The sequence below is a fragment of the Oreochromis niloticus genome, linkage group LG7, assembly GCF_001858045.2.
Source record: "Oreochromis niloticus isolate F11D_XX linkage group LG7, O_niloticus_UMD_NMBU, whole genome shotgun sequence".
Classification (NCBI taxonomy): domain Eukaryota; kingdom Metazoa; phylum Chordata; class Actinopteri; order Cichliformes; family Cichlidae; genus Oreochromis; species Oreochromis niloticus.
This window is the reverse complement of record NC_031972.2, coordinates 59,954,537-59,973,420: the sequence shown is the minus strand read 5'-3', so window position 1 is coordinate 59,973,420 and position 18,884 is coordinate 59,954,537. Positions and strand designations below refer to the sequence as shown.

The 18,884-nt window shown below is 43.9% G+C and overlaps 1 protein-coding gene across 1 annotated transcript in view; it reads left to right on the top strand.

The window, feature by feature from the left end:
• LOC106097813 (titin) overlaps positions 1-14,810 on the top strand; it is a 64,980-nt gene extending 50,170 nt beyond the window's left edge. The window contains exons 27-33 of the mRNA XM_025909482.1: positions 236-496; positions 7,317-7,577; positions 7,968-8,228; positions 10,446-10,706; positions 11,098-11,358; positions 13,578-13,838; positions 14,229-14,810. Coding sequence (XP_025765267.1) covers positions 236-496; positions 7,317-7,577; positions 7,968-8,228; positions 10,446-10,706; positions 11,098-11,358; positions 13,578-13,838; positions 14,229-14,497 — 1,835 coding nt within the window. The 3' untranslated portion in view covers positions 14,498-14,810. The remainder of the gene's footprint in view (positions 1-235; positions 497-7,316; positions 7,578-7,967; positions 8,229-10,445; positions 10,707-11,097; positions 11,359-13,577; positions 13,839-14,228) is intronic.
• The last annotated feature ends 4,074 nt before the right edge of the window (positions 14,811-18,884 follow it).

The following is an 18,884-nucleotide window of genomic DNA, read 5'->3' as shown; positions in this document are numbered from 1 at the left end:
AAAGAAATATAATTTGTACATGAAGACTTCAGATGTGAAAAACACTTTATACATGAGTGACATGTTTTATTAGTCAACAGGCTCATTTTGATTGTTTCTTATTTTATTCAAATATCATCTCAGGTCTTCTTTAATTCAGTCCTCTTGATTCTTACCTGTTGCAGTCACTACTTATTTGATTGGCTCAACATTTCTTTTGTGTTCTTGTTCATCCTCATGTACTCTCCACTCATAGAGCCTGAAGTAGTCACGAGTCTCTCTGCTGCTAATATTACAACATCATCTATCTTTGTGAGCTGGACTAAACCAGTGGGAAACAGCTCCTTCTATAAAGTACAGTGGACAGGTGGAGGAAGGAACTTCTCTGTAAATGTCTATGAGACGTCGTATAATATTGCTAACCTGACTGCTGGTGTCCAGTATGAAATAACTGTCACTGCAGTGGCTGGTGATGGTTATACTCAAGGACAGAGTGCCACTGTCACCAAGTACACAAGTAAGTGAGCATTTAAATGTTTTTCATACCGTAAATTAGTGACTGTCTGCTGAGGATACCTGGTAAAATAAGGAGTCTTCTATCCTCATAAGATAAGATCAATTCAAAGGAAAGTAGAAGTAGTAATCCAGATGTAGAAGAAGAAGCCCTTTGAAGTGAGAAGGTTGGATCTCTCACCGATGTGTTCTCATATGAGAGTTGTAGTTGTGCTCACTCTGTGTTTGAGTAACAGTTCCAACAATGGTTTGCATTTCTTTTGTACGTCTAGTTTAGATCTTCCTCTGAACTTCCAGCTGCATGAAATGTTACAGGGTCAGCATGTTGCTGCTCGTGTGTTTTTACTGTAACTTTGAGACAGAGAAGACTTGAGCCAATTTTTTAATTGCAATGACTTCTCTCTTACAGAGCCTGAAGTAGACTTAGAGAGACTTAGAGCTTTTTATTGTCATTGTGCAGTTTCTTGCACAGCGAAATTGGGTAGCTGGACTGTTGTATTGTTTATAATGTTTGCACTCCGTGCTTATTGTCCTTTATGATTTGCCGTAGTGGCAAACGTTGGAGTGTTTTGTTTACGGAAGTGTGTGTGTGTTATGCTGGACTGCACGAGCGGCAATAAAGAAAATGGTGGCTCACGAAGCAGATTAAGAATACTTATTCATAAGTTTAGAACGGAACATTACATGGTGTCAGAGTTAATCGGACTAAACGCCCACTGACAGCGCGAAATGGATTCGTCGGGAGTTCCTGCACCACGAATGGACTGGGATTCAGCTAATCTTCCCGATGCCTGGCGGAGGTTCGTACAACATGTGCAGCTAATGTTTAGCGGCCCGCTAAGCGGCAAGCCCGAGGAGACCCAGTGCAGCTATCTTCTTCTGTGGGTAGGAGAAAGAGGCAGAGACATTTATAACACATGGCAGCTATCTGATGAAGAAGCTAAAAAGCTGACCACCTATCTCGACAGGTTTGAACAGTACCTCATGCCGAAAACGAACACCATTTTTGCCAGATACAAGTTTAATGAAAGACTCCAAGGTGAAGGGGAGTCATTTGAACACTTTGTGACAGAGTTAAAGTTACTCGTCAAGCAATGTGGCTATGTTAACAGTGATGAAATGGTCCGAGACAGGATTGTCTTTGCAACCAGTTTCCCACAAGTCAGAGAAAAGCTGCTGAGCCAGGGGTCAGATTTAACTCTAGAAAAAGCCATAGACATTGCACGCTCCTATGAGATCGCACAAAACCAATTGAAAGCCATGGTCGACCCACACACAAGCCTGCAGGGAGCAGCGCCTGCTCATGCAGTATCCGCTAAGCGCCAGAGTACGCAGCAAAAACATAGGAGGCCACCTCATCACAATAAGATGGGCAAATTGTGTGGAAGATGTGCACGAGCACACAGCCAGAAGGAGGAGTGCCCTGCAAAAGGGAAAAGGTGCAAAAAGTGCAATAAAATGAACCACTTTGCCAAAGCATGCCGTTCAGATGCACCACACCAACCCAACCCAGTGTACTCTATAAACCCTGACACTCCAAGCGACGAAGCGGAGCTATTCATAGATTCTATAACAAAGTGCAATGAAGGGGAGGCTGATGAACAGGCTTACGCAGACGTAGAAGTAGGCTCACTTCACCACATCGTGAGTTTCAAGCTTGACACAGGAGCCACTGCTAATGTCATCCCTGTCCGATTGTTTAAGAAGTGTTTCAAACAGGTCAGCTTGGCACCGCCCACACGCACACTATCTGGCTATGGAGGAGAAAAACTCAACATCAAAGGCACCTGCCAGTTGAAGTGCAGGTGGAAAGATATTCACAAGATGCTGACCTTTGACATAGTAGAAACTGCAGCACCCCCCATTCTAGGGCTGAGAGCTTGCCTGGATCTAAAACTAGTCAAGCTGGTCATGTCAGTACAGATCACAAACGTCATGGAGGAGTTCGCTGACGTGTTTAAAGGCATAGGGAAATTCCCTGGAGAATGCGACTTACACATTGACCCAGACGCCATGCCCGTCGTGTGCCCCCCACGAAGGATCCCTTTCACACTGCGGGAACGACTGAAACAGGAGTTGGATGACATGGAGAAAAACGGCATAATCGTCAAAGTGAAAGAACCCACAGAATGGGTAAACGGACTGGTGGTCGCAGAGAAACGTAATGGGAAGCTCAGAGTGTGCCTTGATCCTCGCGATCTAAACAAAGCCATCAAAAGACCCCATTACCCGCTTCCAACACTGGATGACATCACACCAAAGCTGGCAGGAGCACAGTACTTTAGTGTCATGGATGCTCGCTCAGGCTATTGGGCCATCCAATTAACCACCAAGTCATCGCTCCTCACCACCTTCAACACGACCTTCGGCAGATACCGCTTTCTGCGCCTTCCTTTTGGGATAATATCAGCACAGGACATTTTCCAAAGGAAAATCGATGAGACATATGAAGGGCTCAAGGGAGTGGCAGCCATTGTGGATGACATCCTCGTGTTTGGCAGGACAAAGGAGGAACATGACGAGAACCTCCGTGCCATGCTGGAGCGCACAAGGGAGCGAGGAGTGCATCTCAATCCAGAGAAATGTGTCATCGGCGCCACAGAAGTGAGTTACTTTGGACACAAACTCACCCGCGAGGGCATCCAGCCAGACCCAAAGAAACTGCAGGCCATAAAGGACATGCCACCTCCTGAGAATAAGAACGAGCTCGAGACAATTCTTGGAATGGCGAACTACCTGTCCAGATTCGCACCACGACTATCAGAAGTAAATGCACCGCTGCGTCAGCTGCTCAAGCAGGACTCGGAGTTCATCTGGGATCAGAATCACGACAGAGTCTTCCAGCAAATGAAAGATCTCATAACCAGAGAACCAGGCCCCATACTGGCATACTACGACACGACCAAGGAGCTACGGCTACAAGTAGATGCATCGAAGTATGGTTTGGGAGCTGTGTTGATGCAGGACGGACACCCAATAGCATATGCTTCAAAGACACTGACCCCAACAGAGGTTAACTATGCACAGATCGAAAAAGAGCTCTTTGCAGTGCTGTTTGGATGCAAGCGTTTCCACACCTACATATACGGCAGAAGAGTCATCGTTGAGTCAGACCACAAGCCGTTGGAGCACATACTGAAGAAGCCGATCTCTGTAGCCCCCGCTCGTCTGCAGCGCATGCTGTTACAGCTGCAGAGATACGACATAGAGATCGTGCACCGGCCCGGAAAAGACATACCTGTGGCCGACACACTGTCCAGGAAGCCATTGCTCGACCAAGACAGCGCGCTGAGTGAAGGCATGGAGGACCAGATCCACTCAGTGATAAACAGCCTCCCAGTAAGTGACAAAAAGCTCTCAGAGATACAGGCTGCAACAAGATGCGACCCGCAGCTCACCCTGCTGAGGCAAACCGTGCATGATGGCTGGCCCGAGGACAGGAAAAAATGCCCCAGAACCCTTTTGGACTTCTGGAATTTCAGAGATGAAATTTCACACTTCCAGGGCATCATCTTCAAAGGTGACAAAATCATAGTGCCAACAGCCCTAAGACACAATATGCTGGAGAGAATCCATACAGGGCACATGGGGATTGAGAGGAGTAAGCAGAGAGCGAGGGACGCCCTCTTCTGGCCAGGCATGGGCAAGGACATAACGGCCACAGTAGAAAACTGTTCCATATGTCAGGAGAGGCGTGCAGCGAATCCCAAAGAACCTCTCATTCCACACCAGATTCCTGAGAGACCATGGCAGGCCGTGGCCTCAGATCTCTTCACATGGCGTGGACAGGACTACTTAGTAGTTGTGGACTATTACAGCCGCTATTTTGAGGTTGAAAGGCTGTTCTCTACCACTGCAGGGTCCGTCATCAAAAGCTAAAGGCCATATTCGCCAGACATGGTATACCGGAGAAGCTTATCTCAGATAATGGCCCACAGTACAGCTCTCGAGAGTTCAAGGATTTTGCAGTCATATGGGACTTTGTCCACACGACCTCAAGCCCTTTGTACCCACAAAGCAACGGCCTCGCTGAACGAACAGTCAATACGGCCAAATCAGTTCTGGATAAAGCTCATGCTCAGGGAGTAGATCCCTACCTGTCTCTATTGGAGCAAAGGAACACGCCAGTCGACGGCTTCAGGTCACCCGCGCAGCTCCTCATGAGTCGGCGTCTGCGCTCAGTGGTTCCCATCACTGGATACCAGCTGTCACCTCGCATCATAAGCCAGACGGCCGTGCAAAAAACACGGATGGAAAGACAAGAGCATCAGAGGCAATACTACAATCGCAGCGCCACACCACTACCGAGGCTGCAGCAGGGGGACCACATTCGCTTTCAGCACGAGTCCGGCAGCTGGAAACCGGCTGTCATCGTCCGACCTGCAGAGACTGCCCGCTCTTTCCTGATCCGCACTGGCGAGGGACAGATTATACGGCGTAACCGACGGCACCTGAGAGGCGCCAAGGCGTCACCGGCACCTTCAGCACCAACATCCGATCTGGTGACCCAGCCAGATAGCGCAGCTCGACAACAAGCAGAGCCCCTGTCGCCATCTAGAGGCACTACAACACCAACCATGGACACTAGCCCTGCACTGACCACCAGATCAGGACGAGTGGTCAAACCAAGGGTCATTCTTGACCTGTGATTGTAAAGGGTGTAGGCGGATCGCTGCCCTAAAGAAGAAAAAAATAAATACACATGTCAAATATTGATGTACTAATGAGTGCATATCCCATGTTGTTTTGTTGTTGTTAGTCTTATGCCACAGTAATTTCGCACATGACAGTGTTGAACAAACTGTTCCTTACCCTCATGTTCAGGATGTCCTATTTTGAAATGCATACCAGCTGTGTCACTGGCGGACATTTAAAAAAAAAGGGAGATGTTGTATTGTTTATAATGTTTGCACTCCGTGCTTATTGTCCTTTATGATTTGCCGTAGTGGCAAACGGGGAGTGTTTTGTTTACGGAAGTGGGTGTGTGTTATGCTGGACTGCACGAGCGGCAATAAAGAAAATGGTGGCTCACGAAGCAGATTAAGAATACTTATTCATAAGTTTAGAACGGAACATTACATGGACCACAAAGGTGGAGAAGTAAAAAAAAAAGAGAAAACAATATACAACGAGGGTAAAATAAAAATAAAGCAATATGTATGTATACATATATACATATATGTGAGTGAACTGTATACATGGTGTATGCATAAGAAACATTGAAACAGAAGCATTGTGGGGCTGTATACAAGGGCATGTAATAAATAAATAAGGGTGGAGGGGCTATGGTCATTTAGGGAGGGGATGGTAATTCCACTGAGACCTAAATATTCCACAAGACCAAAGATATTGAACGTGGACCAAAAATATTGCACAGAACATGGAAAGACTGAGATATTGCACATAGTTGATCAATAGCAGCGTCAGAGTGGATGTATTGGAGAAGTCTGTTCACACTCTTAGTTTGCATTAAGAGTTCTGACAGCCCACGGGAAGAAGCTGTTCTTTAGTCTGTTGGTTTTGCACCTGATGGATCGGAACCTTTTTCCAGAGTGCAGGATGTTGAAGAGGTGGTGGTTAGGGTGGAGGTGGTCCCTAATAATTGCTCTGGCTCTGGAGAGACCTCTTGAGCTGGCAATTAAGTCCAGGGAGGAGAGTGGACAGCCGATCACCTTCTCTGCAGTTCTGATGACCCTCTGTAGTCTCTTCTTGTCAGCTGTTGTGCAACCAGCGTACCACACAGGGATGGCGTGCACCAGCACTCTCTCGATAGTGGCACGGTAGAAGGACACGAGGAGGTCAGTCTGCAGCCTGCTCCATCTCAAAACCCTCAAGAAATGGAGGCGCTGCTGGGCTTTCTCCACTAGGGCTGATGTGTTTGTGGACCAAGATAAGTCCTCAGATATGTGGGTGCCGAGGAACTTAAAGGAGGACACCCTCTCCACATAGTCACTATTTATGGATAGGGGAGGGGGGTCAGTTCTTGTTTTGCGGTCGTCCATGACCACTTCCTTTGTTTTCCTGGTGTTTAGGGTGAGGTTATTGTAGTTACACCATTCTGACAGTCGCTGGACCTCATCTCTGTAAGCGGTGTCATCATCGTTGGTGATGAGCCCCATCAGAGTGCTGTCGTCAGCAAATTTGATGATGATGTTGCAGGGGTGCGTGGGGCTGCAGTCACTGGTGTAGATGGTGTATAGGAGTGGACTCAGCACACATCCCTGTGGTGAGCCAGTGCTGAGTGACAGGGTGGATGATCTCTGGTTGCCAACCTTGGCTGATTGTGAACAGTCTGTGAGGAAGTTTTTGATCCATGCACATGTGGAGGGGGGGAAGTTCAAGTTTACCAGAAAAGCACCAAAGTGGAGAGCATAGAGCCGCTGCGTTTGTGCGCCAAGAAGTCTGGGGACTCAGTGTTACTGCTTTCACAACGTCCTCTGTATCAGTGAAGTGGACTGAACCAGAGGGAAACAGCTCCTTCTGTCTTGTAGAGTGGACAGATAGAACTTTAAATGAGAATCACAGCATGAATAACACATATATAACCATCAGTGCACTAACTGCTGGGGTGCAGTATACATTTAGAGTTAGTGCAGTGGCTGGTGATGAGCAAACTGAGCTGCAGAGTTAATTTCACTGTATACACGTAAGAAATGCAGCAAATCACTATCTGAATGAATTTGTAATCAGTGTGTTTCAAATGTTGTCCCTTAGGGGTTCTTTACTAAATTTGCAGCATATTTGATGGTGTCATTTTCTAAAGGCTAAAATACATTTTGCTCTCAATTTTGTTATTTTTGCGTTTGCCTCTCTGGAATTCACAGAACCCGAAAAAGTGAAGACGCTTACTGTCAGTGAAATCAGGACATCCTCTATATTTCTGAATTGGACTGACCCACAGGGTGAAAGGTCTTTATATAGAGTAGAGTGGACAGATGGAACAATAAAAATGAATAAGACTGTCACTGAAACTAAAGTAAATGTCACTGAGCTGACTCCTGGAGTGTGCTACACTTTCACTGTCACAGCAGTGGCTGGAGACAACAGAACAGAAAGTGACGTAGCAACACTTTCTAAATGCACAAGTAATATGAAGAGTATGAAATCTGCTGGTGCAGGTGCTTGCACCCTGTACTGTGTCACTGTTTCATTTTTTATCTTTTAGTTTATTAGTTTTTTGTCTGTCGACTTTTGTTAATCATTTTTTGGCAGCTTCTTTTCTAATGAAGCAATAAAATCAAAAGAAATATAATTTGTACATGAAGACTTCAGATGTGAAAAACACTTTATACATGAGTGACATGTTTTATTAGTCAACAGGCTCATTTTGATTGTTTCTTATTTTATTCAAATATCATCTCAGGTCTTCTTTAATTCAGTCCTCTTGATTCTTACCTGTTGCAGTCACTACTTATTTGGTTGGCTCAACATTTCTTTTGTGTTCTTGTTCATCCTCATGTACTCTCCACTCATAGAGCCTGAAGTAGTCACGAGTCTCTCTGCTGCTAATATTACAACATCATCTATCTTTGTGAGCTGGACTAAACCAGTGGGAAACAGCTCCTTCTATAAAGTACAGTGGACAGGTGGAGGAAGGAACTTCTCTGTAAATGTCTATGAGACGTCGTATAATATTGCTAACCTGACTGCTGGTGTCCAGTATGAAATAACTGTCACTGCAGTGGCTGGTGATGGTTATACTCAAGGACAGAGTGCCACTGTCACCAAGTACACAAGTAAGTGAGCATTTAAATGTTTTTCATACCGTAAATTAGTGACTGTCTGCTGAGGATACCTGGTAAAATAAGGAGTCTTCTATCCTCATAAGATAAGATCAATTCAAAGGAAAGTAGAAGTAGTAATCCAGATGTAGAAGAAGAAGCCCTTTGAAGTGAGAAGGTTGGATCTCTCACCGATGTGTTCTCATATGAGAGTTGTAGTTGTGCTCACTCTGTGTTTGAGTAACAGCTCCAACAATGGTTTGCATTTCTTTTGTACGTCTAGTTTAGATCTTCCTCTGAACTTCCAGCTGCATGAAATGTTACAGGGTCAGCATGTTGCTGCTCGTGTGGTTTTACTGTAACTTTGAGACAGAGAAGACTTGAGCCGATTTTTTAATTGCAATGACTTCTCTCTTACAGAGCCTGAAGTAGACTTAGAGAGACTTAGAGCTTTTTATTGTCATTGTGCAGTTTCTTGCACAGCGAAATTGGGTAGCTGGACCACAAAGGTGGAGAAGTAAAAAGAAAAGAGAAAACAATATACAACGAGGGTAAAATAAAAATAAAGCAATATGTATGTATACATATATACATATATGTGAGTGAACTATATACATGCTGTATGCATAAGAAACATTGAAACAGAAGCATTGTGGGGCTGTATACAAGGGCATGTAATAAATAAATAAATAAGGGTGGAGGGGCTATGGTCATTTAGGGAGGGGATGGTAATTCCACTGAGACCTAAATATTCCACAAGACCAAAGATATTGAACATGGAGCAAAAATATTGCACAGAACATGGAAAGACTGAGATATTGCACATAGTTGATCAATAGCAGCGTCAGAGTGGATGTATTGGAGAAGTCTGTTCACACTCTTAGTTTGCATTAAGAGTTCTGACAGCCCACGGGAAGAAGCTGTTCTTTAGTCTGTTGGTTTTGCACCTGATGGATCTGAACCTTTTTCCAGAGTGCAGGATGTTGAAGAGGTGGTTGTTAGGGTGGAGGTGGTCCTAAATAATTGCTCTGGCTCTGGAGAGACCTCTTGAGCTGGCAATTAAGTCCAGGGAGGAGAGTGGACAGCCGATCACCTTCTCTGCAGTTCTGATGACCCTCTGTAGTCTCTTCTTGTCAGCTGTTGTGCAACCAGCGTACCACACAGGGATGGCGTGCACCAGCACTCTCTCGATAGTGGCACGGTAGAAGGACACGAGGAGGTCAGTCTGCAGCCTGCTCCATCTCAAAACCCTCAAGAAATGGAGGCGCTGCTGGGCTTTCTCCACTAGGGCTGATGTGTTTGTGGACCAAGATAAGTCCTCAGATATGTGGGTGCCAAGGAACTTAAAGGAGGACACCCTCCTTGTATGGAGAGGGGGCGGGGGGTCAGTTCTTGTTTTGCGGAAGTCCATGACCACTTCCTTTGTTTTCCTGGTGTTTAGGGTGAGGTTATTGTAGTTACACCATTCTGACAGTCGCTGGACCTCATCTCCGTAGGCGGTGTCATCATCGTTGGTGATGAGCCCCATCAGAGTGCTGTCGTCAGCAAATTTGAAGATGATGTTGCAGGGGTGCGTGGGGGTGCAGTCACTGGTGTAGATGGTGTATAGGAGTGGACACAGCACACATCCCTGTGGTGAGCCAGTGCTGAGTGACAGGGTGGATGATCTCTGGTTGCCAACCTTGGCTGTTTGTGAATGGTCTGTGAGGAAGTTTTTGATCCATGCACATGTGGAGGGGGGAAGTTCAAGTTTACCAGAAAAGCACCAAAGTGGAGAGCATAGAGCCGCTGCGTTTGTGCGCCAAGAAGTCTGGGGACTCAGTGTTACTGCTTTCACAACGTCCTCTGTATCAGTGAAGTGGACTGAACCAGAGGGAAACAGCTCCTTCTGTCTTGTAGAGTGGACAGATAGAACTTTAAATGAGAATCACAGCATGAATAACACATATATAACCATCAGTGCACTAACTGCTGGGGTGCAGTATACATTTAGAGTTAGTGCAGTGGCTGGTGATGAGCAAACTGAGCTGCAGAGTTAATTTCACTGTATACACGTAAGAAATGCAGCAAATCACTATCTGAATGAATTTGTTATCGGTGTTTTTCAAATGTTGTCCCTTAGGGGTTCTTTACTAAATTTGCAGCATATTTGATGGTGTCATTTTCTAAAGGCTAAAATACACTTTGCTCTCAATTTTGTTATTTTTGCGTTTGCCTCTCTGGAATTCACAGAACCCGAAAAAGTGAAGACGCTTACTGTCAGTGAAATCAGGACATCCTCTATATTTCTGAATTGGACTGACCCACAGGGTGAAAGGTCTTTATATAGAGTAGAGTGGACAGATGGAACAATAAAAAACAATAAGACTGTCACTGAAACTAAAGTAAATGTCACTGAGCTGACTCCTGGAGTGTGCTACACTTTCACTGTCACAGCAGTGGCTGGAGATAACAGAACAGAAAGTGACGTAGCAACACTTTCTAAATGCACAAGTAAGATGAAGAGTATGAAATTTGCTGGTGCAGGTGCTTGCACCCTGTACTGTGTCACTGTTTCATTTTTTATCTTTTAGTTTATTTCTTTTTTTGTCTGTCGACTTTTGTTAATCATTTTTTGGCAGCTTCTTTTCTAATGAAGCAATAAAATCAAAAGAAATATAATTTGTACATGAAGACTTCAGATGTGAAAAACACTTTATACATGAGTGACATGTTTTATTAGTCAACAGGCTCATTTTGATTGTTTCTTATTTTATTCAAATATCATCTCAGGTCTTCTTTAATTCAGTCCTCTTGATTCTTACCTGTTGCAGTCACTACTTATTTGATTGGCTCAACATTTCTTTTGTGTTCTTGTTCATCCTCATGTACTCTCCACTCATAGAGCCTGAAGTAGTCACGAGTCTCTCTGCTGCTAATATTACAACATCATCTATCTTTGTGAGCTGGACTAAACCAGTGGGAAACAGCTCCTTCTATAAAGTACAGTGGACAGGTGGAGGAAGGAACTTCTCTGTAAATGTCTATGAGACGTCGTATAATATTGCTAACCTGACTGCTGGTGTCCAGTATGAAATAACTGTCACTGCAGTGGCTGGTGATGGTTATACTCAAGGACAGAGTGCCACTGTCACCAAGTACACAAGTAAGTGAGCATTTAAATGTTTTTCATACCGTAAATTAGTGACTGTCTGCTGAGGATACCTGGTAAAATAAGGAGTCTTCTATCCTCATAAGATAAGTTAAATTCAAAGGAAAGTAGAAGTAGTAATCCAGATGTAGAAGAAGAAGCCCTTTGAAGTGAGAAGGTTGGATCTCTCACCGATGTGTTCTCATATGAGAGTTGTAGTTGTGCTCACTCTGTGTTTGAGTAACAGCTCCAACAATGGTTTGCATTTCTTTTGTACGTCTAGTTTAGATCTTCCTCTGAACTTCCAGCTGCATGAAATGTTACAGGGTCAGCATGTTGCTGCTCGTGTGTTTTTACTGTAACTTTGAGACAGAGAAGACTTGAGCCGATTTTTTAATTGCAATGACTTCTCTCTTACAGAGCCTGAAGTAGACTTAGAGAGACTTAGAGCTTTTTATTGTCATTGTGCAGTTTCTTGCACAGCGAAATTGGGTAGCTGGACCACAAAGGTGGAGAAGTAAAAGAAAAGAGAAAACAATATACAACGAGGGTAAAATAAAAATAAAGCAATATGTATGTATACATATATACATATATGTGAGTGAACTATATACATGCTGTATGCATAAGAAACATTGAAACAGAAGCATTGTGGGGCTGTATACAAGGGCATGTAATAAATAAATAAATAAGGGTGGAGGGGCTATGGTCATTTAGGGAGGGGATGGTAATTCCACTGAGACCTAAATATTCCACAAGACCAAAGATATTGAACATGGAGCAAAAATATTGCACAGAACATGGAAAGACTGAGATATTGCACATAGTTGATCAATAGCAGCGTCAGAGTGGATGTATTGGAGAAGTCTGTTCACACTCTTAGTTTGCATTAAGAGTTCTGACAGCCCACGGGAAGAAGCTGTTCTTTAGTCTGTTGGTTTTGCACCTGATGGATCTGAACCTTTTTCCAGAGTGCAGGATGTTGAAGAGGTGGTTGTTAGGGTGGAGGTGGTCCTAAATAATTGCTCTGGCTCTGGAGAGACCTCTTGAGCTGGCAATTAAGTCCAGGGAGGAGAGTGGACAGCCGATCACCTTCTCTGCAGTTCTGATGACCCTCTGTAGTCTCTTCTTGTCAGCTGTTGTGCAACCAGCGTACCACACAGGGATGGCGTGCACCAGCACTCTCTCGATAGTGGCACGGTAGAAGGACACGAGGAGGTCAGTCTGCAGCCTGCTCCATCTCAAAACCCTCAAGAAATGGAGGCGCTGCTGGGCTTTCTCCACTAGGGCTGATGTGTTTGTGGACCAAGATAAGTCCTCAGATATGTGGGTGCCAAGGAACTTAAAGGAGGACACCCTCCTTGTATGGAGAGGGGGGCGGGGGGGTCAGTTCTTGTTTTGCGGAAGTCCATGACCACTTCCTTTGTTTTCCTGGTGTTTAGGGTGAGGTTATTGTAGTTACACCATTCTGACAGTCGCTGGACCTCATCTCCGTAGGCGGTGTCATCATCGTTGGTGATGAGCCCCATCAGAGTGCTGTCGTCAGCAAATTTGAAGATGATGTTGCAGGGGTGCGTGGGGGTGCAGTCACTGGTGTAGATGGTGTATAGGAGTGGACACAGCACACATCCCTGTGGTGAGCCAGTGCTGAGTGACAGGGTGGATGATCTCTGGTTGCCAACCTTGGCTGACTGTGAACAGTCTGTGAGGAAGTTTTTGATCCATGCACATGTGGAGGGGGGGAAGTTCAAGTTTACCAGAAAAGCACCAAAGTGGAGAGCATAGAGCCGCTGCGTTTGTGCGCCAAGAAGTCTGGGGACTCAGTGTTACTGCTTTCACAACGTCCTCTGTATCAGTGAAGTGGACTGAACCAGAGGGAAACAGCTCCTTCTGTCTTGTAGAGTGGACAGATAGAACTTTAAATGAGAATCACAGCATGAATAACACATATATAACCATCAGTGCACTAACTGCTGGGGTGCAGTATACATTTAGAGTTAGTGCAGTGGCTGGTGATGAGCAAACTGAGCTGCAGAGTTAATTTCACTGTATACACGTAAGAAATGCAGCAAATCACTATCTGAATGAATTTGTTATCGGTGTTTTTCAAATGTTGTCCCTTAGGGGTTCTTTACTAAATTTGCAGCATATTTGATGGTGTCATTTTCTAAAGGCTAAAATACACTTTGCTCTCAATTTTGTTATTTTTGCGTTTGCCTCTCTGGAATTCACAGAACCCGAAAAAGTGAAGACGCTTACTGTCAGTGAAATCAGGACATCCTCTATATTTCTGAATTGGACTGACCCACAGGGTGAAAGGTCTTTATATAGAGTAGAGTGGACAGATGGAACAATAAAAAACAATAAGACTGTCACTGAAACTAAAGTAAATGTCACTGAGCTGACTCCTGGAGTGTGCTACACTTTCACTGTCACAGCAGTGGCTGGAGATAACAGAACAGAAAGTGACGTAGCAACACTTTCTAAATGCACAAGTAAGATGAAGAGTATGAAATTTGCTGGTGCAGGTGCTTGCACCCTGTACTGTGTCACTGTTTCATTTTTTATCTTTTAGTTTATTTCTTTTTTGTCTGTCGACTTTTGTTAATCATTTTTTGGCAGCTTCTTTTCTAATGAAGCAATAAAATCAAAAGAAATATAATTTGTACATGAAGACTTCAGATGTGAAAAACACTTTATACATGAGTGACATGTTTTATTAGTCAACAGGCTCATTTTGATTGTTTCTTATTTTATTCAAATATCATCTCAGGTCTTCTTTAATTCAGTCCTCTTGATTCTTACCTGTTGCAGTCACTACTTATTTGGTTGGCTCAACATTTCTTTTGTGTTCTTGTTCATCCTCATGTACTCTCCACTCATAGAGCCTGAAGTAGTCACGAGTCTCTCTGCTGCTAATATTACAACATCATCTATCTTTGTGAGCTGGACTAAACCAGTGGGAAACAGCTCCTTCTATAAAGTACAGTGGACAGGTGGAGGAAGGAACTTCTCTGTAAATGTCTATGAGACGTCGTATAATATTGCTAACCTGACTGCTGGTGTCCAGTATGAAATAACTGTCACTGCAGTGGCTGGTGATGGTTATACTCAAGGACAGAGTGCCACTGTCACCAAGTACACAAGTAAGTGAGCATTTAAATGTTTTTCATACCGTAAATTAGTGACTGTCTGCTGAGGATACCTGGTAAAATAAGGAGTCTTCTATCCTCATAAGATAAGATCAATTCAAAGGAAAGTAGAAGTAGTAATCCAGATGTAGAAGAAGAAGCCCTTTGAAGTGAGAAGGTTGGATCTCTCACCGATGTGTTCTCATATGAGAGTTGTAGTTGTGCTCACTCTGTGTTTGAGTAACAGCTCCAACAATGGTTTGCATTTCTTTTGTACGTCTAGTTTAGATCTTCCTCTGAACTTCCAGCTGCATGAAATGTTACAGGGTCAGCATGTTGCTGCTCGTGTGTTTTTACTGTAACTTTGAGACAGAGAAGACTTGAGCCGATTTTTAATTGCAATGACTTCTCTCTTACAGAGCCTGAAGTAGACTTAGAGAGACTTAGAGCTTTTATTGTCATTGTGCAGTTTCTTGCACAGCGAAATTGGGTAGCTGGACCACAAAGGTGGAGAAGTAAAAAAAAAGAGAAAACAATATACAACGAGGGTAAAATAAAATAAAGCAATATGTATGTATACATATATACATATATGTGAGTGAACTATATACATGCTGTATGCATAAGAAACATTGAAACAGAAGCATTGTGGGGCTGTATACAAGGCATGTAATAAATAATAAATAAGGGTGGAGGGGCTATGGTCATTTAGGGAGGGATGGTAATTCCACTGAGACCTAAATATTCACAAGACCAAAGATATTGAACATGGAGCAAAATATTGCACAGAACATGGAAAGACTGAGATATTGCACATAGTTGATCAATAGCAGCGTCAGAGTGGATGTATTGGAGAAGTCTGTTCACACTCTTAGTTTGCATTAAGAGTTCTGACAGCCCACGGGAAGAAGCTGTTCTTTAGTCTGTTGGTTTTGCACCTGATGGATCTGAACCTTTTTCCAGAGTGCAGGATGTTGAAGAGGTGGTGTTAGGGTGGAGGTGGTCCTAAATAATTGCTCTGGCTCTGGAGAGACCTCTTGAGCTGGCAATTAAGTCCAGGGAGGAGAGTGGACAGCCGATCACCTTCTCTGCAGTTCTGATGACCCTCTGTAGTCTCTTCTTGTCAGCTGTTGTGCAACCAGCGTACCACACAGGGATGGCGTGCACCAGCACTCTCTCGATAGTGGCACGGTAGAAGGACACGAGGAGGTCAGTCTGCAGCCTGCTCCATCTCAAAACCCTCAAGAAACGGAGGCGCTGCTGGGCTTTCTCACTAGGGATGATGTGTTTGTGGACCAAGATAAGTCCTCAGATATGTGGGTGCCAAGGACTTAAAGGAGGACACCCTCCTTGTATGGAGAGGGGGGCGGGGGGGTCAGTTCTTGTTTTGCGGAAGTCCATGACCACTTCCTTTGTTTTCCTGGTGTTTAGGGTGAGGTTATTGTAGTTACACCATTCTGACAGTCGCTGGACCTCATCTCCGTAGGCGGTGTCATCATCGTTGGTGATGAGCCCCATCAGAGTGGTGTCGTCTGCAATTTGATGATGATGTTGCAGGGGTGCGTGGGGTGCAGTCACTGGTGTAGATGGTGTATAGGAGTGGACTCAGCACACATCCCTGTGGTGAGCCAGTGCTGAGTGACAGGGTGGATGATCTCTGGTTGCCAACCTTGGCTGTTTGTGAACGGTCTGTGAGGAAGTTTTTGATCCATGCACATGTGGAGGGGGGAAGTTCAAGTTTACCAGAAAAGCACCAAAGTGGAGAGCATAGAGCCGCTGCGTCTGTGCGCGCCAAGAAGTCAGGGACTCGGTGTTACTGCTTCACAACGTCCTCTGTATCAGTGAAGTGGACTGAACCAGAGGGAAACAGCTCCTTCTATCTTGTAGAGTGGACAGATAGAACTTTAAATGAGAATCACAGCATGAATAACACATATATAACCATCAGTGCACTAACTGCTGGGGTGCAGTATACATTTAGAGTTAGTGCAGTGGCTGGTGATGAGCAAACTATGGGAGCTGCAGAGTTAATTTCACTGTATACACGTAAGAAATGCAGCAAATCACTATCTGAATGAATTTGTAATCGGTGTTTTCAAATGTTGTCCCTTAGGGTTCTTTACTAAATTTGCAGCATATTTGATGGTGTCATTTTCTAAAGGCTAAAATACATTTTGCTCTCAATTTTGTTATTTTTGCATTTGCCTCTCTGGAACTCACAGAACCCGAAAAGTGAAGACGCTACTGTCAGTGAAATCAGGACATCCTCTATATTTCTGAATTGGACTGACCCACAGGGTGAAAGGTCTTTATATAGAGTAGAGTGGACAGATGGAACAATAAAAAACAATAAGACTGTCACTGAAACTAAAGTAAATGTCACTGAGCTGACTCCTGGAGTGTGCTACACTTTCACTGTCACAGCAGTGGCTGGAGATAACAGAACAGAAAGTGACTAGCAACACTTCTAAATGCACAAGTAAGATGAAGAGTATGAAATTTGCTGGTGCAGGTGCTTGCACCCTGTACTGTGTCACTGTTTCATTTTTATCTTTTAGTTTATTACTTTTTGTCTGTCGACTTTTGTTAATCATTTTTTGGCAGCTTCTTTCTAATGAAGCAATAAAAGCAAAAGAAATATAATTTGTACATGAAGACTTCAGATGTGAAAAACACTTTATACATGAGTGACATGTTTATTAGTCAACAGGCTCGTTTTGATTGTTTCTTATTTTATTCAAATATCATCTCAGGTCTTCTTTAATTCAGTCCTCTTGATTCTTACCTGTTGCAGTCACTACTTATTTGGTTGCTCAACATTTCTTTTGTGTTCTTGTTCATCCTCATGTACTCTCCACTCATAGAGCCTGAAGTAGTCACGAGTCTCTCTGCTGCTAAATTACAACATCATCTATCTTTGTGAGCTGGACTAAACCAGTGGGAAACAGCTCCTTCTATAAAGTACAGTGGACAGGTGGAGGAAGGAACTTCTCTGTAAATGTCTATGAGACGTTGTAATATTGCTAACCTGACTGCTGGTGTCCAGTATGAAATAACTGTCACTGCAGTGGCTGGTGATGGTTATACTGAAGGACAGAGTGCTACTGTCACCAAGTACACAAGTAAGTGAGCATTTAAATGTTTTTCATACCGTAAATTAGTGACTGTCTGCTGAGGATACCTGGTAAAATAAGGAGTCTTCTATCCTCATAAGATAAGTTAAATTCAAAGGAAAGTAGAAGTAGTAATCCAGATGTAGAAGAAGAAGCCTTTGAAGTGAGAAGGTTGGATCTCTCACCGATGTGTTCTCATATGAGAGTTGTAGTTGTGCTCACTCTGTGTTTGAGTAACAGCTCCAACAATGGTTTGCATTTCTTTTGTACGTCTAGTTTAGATCTTCCTCTGAACTTCCAGCTGCATGAAATGTTACAGGGTCAGCATGTTGCTGCTCGTGTGTTTTTTACTGTAACTTTGAGACAGAGAAGACTTGAGCCGATTGTTTAATTGCAATGACTTCTCTCTTACAGAGCTGAAGTAGACTTAGAGAGACTTAGAGCTTTTCATTGTCATTGTGCAGTTCTTGCACAGCGAAATTGGGTAGCTGGACCACAAAGTTGGAGAAGTAAAAAAAAAGAGAAAACAATATACAACGAGGGTAAAATAAAAATAAAGCAATATGTATGTATACATATATACATATATGTGAGTGAACTATATACTGGTGTATGCATAAGAAACATTGAAACAGAAGCATTGTGGGGCTGTATGCAAGGGCATGTAATAAATAAATAAATAAGGGTGGAGGGGCTATGGTCATTTAGGGAGGGGATGGTAATTCCACTGAGACCTAAATATTCCACAAGACCAAAGATATTGAACGTGGACCAAAAATATGCACAGAACATGGAAAGACTGAGATATTGCACATAGTTGATCAATAGCAGCGTCAGAGTGGATGTATTGGAGAAGTCTGTTCACACTCTTAGTTTGCATTAAGAGTTCTGAAGCCCACGGGAAGAAGCTGTTCTTTAGTCTGTTGGTTTTGCACCTGATGGATCTGAACCTTTTCCAGAGTGCAGGATGTTGAAGAGTGTGGTTAGGGTGGAGGTGGTCCTAAATAATTGCTCTGGCTCTGGAGAGACCTCTTGAGCTGGCAATTAAGTCCAGGGAGGAGAGTGGACAGCCGATCACCTTCTCTGCAGTTCTGATGACCCTCTGTAGTCTCTTCTTGTCAGCTGTTGTGCAACCAGCGTACCACACAGGGATGGCGTGCACCAGCACTCTCTCGATAGTGGCACGGTAGAAGGACACGAGGAGTCAGTCTGCAGCCTGCTCCATCTCAAAACCCTCAAGAAACGGAGGCGCTGCTGGGCTTTCTTCACTAGGGATGATGTGTTTGTGGACCAAGAT